At 38.4% G+C, this 6,155-nt stretch overlaps 1 protein-coding gene and 1 non-coding gene across 2 annotated transcripts; one reads left to right on the top strand and one right to left on the bottom strand.

The window, feature by feature from the left end:
* Positions 1-2,477: 2,477 nt before the first annotated feature.
* LOC149015688 (small nucleolar RNA R71) lies at positions 2,478-2,584 on the top strand. The gene has a single exon (XR_016173774.1). It is a non-coding gene; the product is annotated as a small nucleolar RNA R71 (small nucleolar RNA).
* A 2,753-nt stretch (positions 2,585-5,337) lies between these two features.
* Positions 5,338-6,155, bottom strand: LOC149015689 (disease resistance protein CHL1-like). Its single transcript, XM_089156571.1, has 3 exons — positions 6,080-6,155; positions 5,846-5,963; positions 5,338-5,698 (listed from the first exon to the last, which is right to left on the bottom strand). Exons 1-3 carry the CDS (start codon positions 6,153-6,155, stop codon positions 5,338-5,340), a joined length of 555 nt encoding a protein of 184 aa, XP_089012697.1.

A 6,155-nucleotide genomic window follows, 5' to 3' on the forward strand; every position in this document is an offset into this window, starting at 1 on the left:
AAAGACACGCCACTAAAGATTAAAGGGAATATAGGCACCCCCACACTTAAGCTCTTACACCCTCTCTTGAGTCTAGCTCTAGGCAAACAATTCAATCGAGAAGTCTCTTCTTATCTTCAGTCTACCAGTTCACCCTCAGATAAGACTAAACTATGTACCAAATAATACCAAGAACTCAAGATCTAAGCAATATTGACCTTCTTAGACATTTCACCTTTATAAGCACATTAATTCACTTCTTTCTTTAATGGTCACAGTTCTAGTCCGTGCAATGTCTTGCCTCTTAAGCTTTCTAGATGGCCTATGTAACGAGTGTTGGGTCAGCCGCTCTCAAGCCAGATGGCCTTAAGGGACTAGGTGTAGAATACCCCTCGAACTTACTTACTCAAGCCAACTAGGCTACAGGCCAAGACTGGACCAAAGACACCCCAACTGTTTGACGCGAGGCACGATGTTGGTGACACCGAGACCCGGTTACTAAGAAGGAGGTCTAACCTTTAAACTTCAGCATTTTTTTTTTTTCCCCTTTTTCTTTTTTCACATTATACTTCAATTCACTTCACATTTAAATAGTCTAAAATCGGTCTCAACTTGTCACCATAAGCACAAGGCAATACAAGATAACTAGATGGTCAAACCTTTTGGACTACCTGGAATTCCTATTTTCCGATTCAACCTCGGTCTCAAAATGTAAAACCCATTACTATTCTCTCAAGAGGGTGTTCATTACATCAGATGGGATTTCTAAAACACTTAAACTCTCATTTTGTATCTAAGCAAGGAATTAAAACATTTATCTTACCAAAGCCAGAAAAAATTGGGCACTTTTTATTTTTGTGACAATGCTCTACCAACTATCAACAAGTCTTACTCGAGTTGACACCCCCCCCCACTTAAATTATGCAATGACCTCAATGCATGCAAAAAAAATAATAGAAGCAAATAGAGGAAAGAGTGTACCCAATGTTTGAAATCATGATAAAGCACGCAACAGTAAAACCTAACAACAAACAAAGAAAAGAGAAGAAAAAGAACAAGAAATAATATCTATACAAATGGGTTGCCTCCCATTAAGCGCTAAGTTTAGTGTCTTCAGCCAGACTCAGTAAGAAGCAGCCAATGGAGGTGGAGGCTCAAATCTAAATGTGAATGGTGACTGCTCCAAAGAAGTGGAAGAGTCCAACAATGTGTTGACTTTCTCAATATTTAGGTTAGATTCCCCAAATGGCAAGCAATGTTGTAGGGGATCATCAATAAGCATGTTTGGAATATAATCAACCACTACCTCATCAATAAAGTTAATTGCAAAGCACTCTTCACCCCTATTTGGGCTTAATGATTCATTCTTTCTAGAATCTTGAATTGAGGACTCAAGAGCTTCAGGGAGGGGGGCTTTAGGAGTGTAAGATTTAGGAGTAGAACCCTCTACAATCGGAATGTGCAACCCCTTACAAGGAAATTGATGGGGAATACTCACAGGTGGTGTTTATTTTCTAGGCTTGTGTGCATCATTGCCAGTCTCATGTGTCAAATCAACCTCTTCTTGACTCTCAAGATCAATGGGCAATGGTTTAGGAGTAGGCAAAGGTGCATAATATTCCTTCCCACTGTGTGTCACAACCGAGACTGCTTGGACTTGTTCTTTCCTAGACCCAATTTGATGATTAGGGTTACCTATTGGTTGACTAGGTAACTGACCAACCTCCCTCCTACTGATGGCATCAGCTAGTTGACCAAGTTGAGTTTCCAATTTGTTAATGGATTGAGAATGGGAATGCAACAATTGAGTGTTTTGCTCTAAGCCACTAAGTGCTTTTAGTACCTTATCCTCAAATGATGAATTATGTGAGGGTTGTGAAGATGATGGTTGCTCATTCCTATAGGCATTTTGGTGCATATTAAATGGAGGTGGCCTATAAGGTATTTGATTAGAGGGATTGGGCATTGAGTTTCGCCATGAAAAATTGGGGTGGTTTCGCCATCCTGGGTTGTAGGCATTGGAATATGGATCATTCCCCAATTTAGAGACTTCTTGGGCCAAATGTGCATGCTCCTTAACAAACTCAGGGTATTGTGTAGCCAAATAGCAGTCAGTGACATGATTGGATAGGCTAGAACATAAAGCACATGCTTCAATCTGATTAGGTGGAGAGAAACTTGTAGGAAGTGGAGATGGGGTTTGTTGTCCTAATGACAAGAGATGGTCCAATTTCTTTGATAGCAAGTCAACCTTAGTGCTCATCTCAATAGTAGGATTGATCTCATAGAGACCGCTCCTCTTTGGTTGCCCAATGGATGGAATCTCAGTCCTAGCTATTGAAGCATGGTGTTGGGAGTTTTCACTAAGGGTCTCAAAAAGTTCCCATGCCTCATTCTCATTCTTGTGCATGAAAGTCCCACCACAAGAAGAATCAACCATTTTCCTATGTCGGTCTCTAAGGCCATCATAAAAGCATTGAACCAATTGCCATTTAGGAATAGCATGGTGGGGGCACTTTCTAAGTAATTCTTTTAGTCTTTCCCAAGCCTCATGAAATTGTTCTCCTTCTTGTTGGGAGAAACTCGTTATCGCTCTCCTAATGCTATTGGTTGCCAATGGGGAAGAACATTTTAAGGAACTCCTGTTGCATTTCTACCCAAGTGGAAATTTTAACATTGTCCAAAAAATAAAGCCAATGCTTAGCTTTATCTTTAAGGGAGAATGGAAAAAGAAGTAATCTTAAAGCATCAACTGAGAGGTTTTGAATTTTAACTGTGGAGGACACCTCTAAAAACTCATCTAAGTGCTTATAAGGCTCTTCATTGGCAAGTCCGTAAAAAGATGGTAGCATTTGAATCACACTAGATTTGATCTCATATTGAGCCGCCTCTATGTTAGGCAACTTAATACAAGAAACCGGAGTATATATTGTAGGAATGAAATGCTCACTCAAGGGCCTCATTGGAGGCTCATAGTTTGCCATGGTTCTTTGCCTTCTAAGGTTGGCCAAAGTCTCTTCTAACTCTAAGTCAAGTGGAGTCAACTCAAGGTTTAGGGACCGACGACCATGCATACACACAGAAAAATAAAAAAAAGAATAAGCTAAATAAGTAAAATTAAAAGAAAATAACTATAGCAAAAGGGAGAGTTTAGGACGTACCTAAAGCGCAATCCACGTGATCTTTCGAACAAAAGTTACACATGTGGGATCTGAGGGATGGGGATTTTTAAAAATTAACCTAAACAACCCAACTAATGCAAATATTACAACTGAAAAGTCCTAAATACAATTATATCTAAGAAAGAAAAGATAACAACCTAAACTAATTATCGAATCGCTACTCTTGCAGTTACCTACAAAACAAAAGAAAAAGAGATTGGTTAAATAAGCAAAGAAAAATAAAAAATAAAAAACACTAAAATTACTCTAAAAATTATGCCTAATTGACAAAAATCAATCCTAGCAACCGTGCTTTGGTTCCCCGGCAACGGCGCCAAAATTTGATCGTGTCGCTAACCAATCAAAAATAAAATCCTATACTAATCTAGCAAGCAAAAAGTACGGGGTCGAACTATGGGGAACTAAAAGGCTAAGTTACTAAGATTGAATTTAACAAAACTAAATTTAAACTAAATCTATTAACTAATGAAAAACGTTAACTGTGAATATGTGAAGATCTTTGGGATTTCGAATCCCCAATGCTTTTCCCTAACCGATATAACTCTATACTTCAAAGTAAATTAGGGATGGTCTTCCTAGATATGCCCTATCTTCGCAAAACTATCGTCCTTCGCGGAAACTTGGCACGCTTAGTTCGCTGAGCTATAGAACATCTTTGGCCAAACTCAAACACAATCAACTAGAAGATATAGAACAATCAAATTAAAGAAATAAGCATGGTTCATCTACATCCCAAAGAAAAGGAACTAGCTACTCATTATCATAAAGTTCATAAGAAAAATAAAGATGAAACATAGGGGGAGAGAGAGAGAGAGAGAGAGAGAGAGAAGAGAGAGAAGAGAGAGAGAGAGAGAGAGAGAGAGAGAGAGAGAGAGAGAGAGAGAGAGAGAGATATGTGGTCTTCTTCTTCAGCAATGAGAGAGATTAGAGCCGCATTCGCCGTCTTCCTCTCTGTGGTTGGCTTCTCTTTTATGTCTCCTGCACACAATGAATCCCCTCTCTTTACCCGTCGATTTGACCTTTATTCTTTCGGAATTTGGAAAAACTCAAAACTGGAAAGTTGTAGATATTTTCAATATCGTTTCAATATCGCAACTTGACAAAATAAGAATTCTTAAACATTTCAATTTCCCGAATCCCTTTGGCAAATTTCCAAGCATGTTGCAACAATTAAGATTAAGTTCTTCAAGCGATTCTAATTCGTTGATACAACGTGGATAATTTGTTAAATTGGTGCTCTCGGATAGATCCAATTCCACGAGTTTCTTCAGACAATGAATGGATTCATGGACTTCGACCAAGTTGCGGCACCCTGAGAAAAGCAATCTCTCAAGATTCTAGAGTCCAGAGAAATCTGGCATATGGGATAGCTCAAAAGAGTTGCTAACGTCGAGGACCTTCAGCATTTTAAACCCTGGAAGATAAGACAAACGTAGTTTCCACCAATTGCATATCGTAAAATTCACTAAAAAAATATAACAAAAAATCATCAAACTTAATTTTGCATACCATGGTTCCCTCCCAAACTTTAATAAGATTGCTCCCAAACATCACAAGAATAACGAGGTCCCGCAAATGAAAATTATCTGGTATATATTCCAAAGGAAAATTATCCCAAACAAGCAAAACTAAGTTTTTGAACAAAATAACTTCTTCTTGATCAGATTCTTCCCAATGTATAGTGGTTTCCCGTCCATAAATCCACCGAAGGTCAACTAGAAGAAATCTTAGATTTGGCATTTTGGAAAAACCTCTGATCAGTCCATGAAAATCCTCATGCGCTTCACATGATAACCAAAAGCTTTCAACGTTAGTTGTTCTCTGACAAAAAAGATAAAAAAAGAAAAAGAAATCATCATGTATTATGATAAGAGATGCAGTTGTATGTGTTAGCAGTACTTACAATGAAGTTTCTCAATATATCAATGGCTTCATCAGTATTCCACACTCTACTACGCAATCCGGGATTCTTGATAGACTCATTACGAACAATTTCCCTACCCATGTCTCTAATTAAATCATGCATACATATTTTGTTAAATTCAATTGTTACCAAAGACCTCTCTTTGAGAATTTTAATTGCAGCTGCTCCACTTGGATAGCAAGCATCCAGAATTGTAATTGCATTGTCTTTTTCCCATCCATTGAAAAAACATGCAATATCTAGAAATATGCTCTAATCAAACTCATCTAATAGATCATAACTTATTTTAAGTTTTTTCAAGACATCACCATCAGGTATCACTTTTAGTTTCTCCAGTAGATAGTCCCACTTAGCTGAACTTCGTTGGTATAGAGACGAACCCAAAGTCACGAGAGCTAATGGGAAGCCTCCCGCATAATATACTGCTGCTTTTGAGAGCTGCTCATAGCCTTCTAAGGGATGATCTTGTTTGAAGGCATGGTGGCAAAAAAGTCGAAGAGACTCATTTACATCCATTGTCTCAACTCTATATTTATATTTTTCATCTATTCCCAACTCAATTAACAGATGTTCATCTCGAGTGGTCAAGATGATTCGACTTCCTGGACAAATCCTATCAAAACAACCAACCAATTTATCCAAATGTATCATCTTGACCACATCATCAAAAACAATGAGAACGAAAAGAGATTACTAAATCAGAAGGCTGCAACTGTAAAGCAGCATGAATTAGCCAAAAGATTTGATGAATAAGACTTACCCATCTGCAAACTTTTGTTGATCCCACCCTGACAAATTCGCAGCTTCTGTGAGAGCATCCCTCCACCTCTTCACCCTCTCCTCGTCATTCTGAAACGCTCTTCGTGTCTCATAAATGCCTAAGAATAAGCGTTTCTTTGTTTCCTAACATCCGAAGGATCGATCTTGTAGAAAACAGGGAGAACCTTTTCTATTTGGCAGTGTCTTTTGCAATCGAGGATCTTCAGCAACTCACCAAGGCACCAGGTGGAAGAAGCATAATTCTGAGAGAAGACGATAATGACAACCCTAGAATCTTGGATGGCTGCCAT

Source organism: Hakea prostrata, chromosome 5, assembly GCF_041222555.1.
Source record: "Hakea prostrata isolate BN-2017 chromosome 5, UWA_Hpros_2, whole genome shotgun sequence".
In the NCBI taxonomy this organism is placed as follows: domain Eukaryota; kingdom Viridiplantae; phylum Streptophyta; class Magnoliopsida; order Proteales; family Proteaceae; genus Hakea; species Hakea prostrata.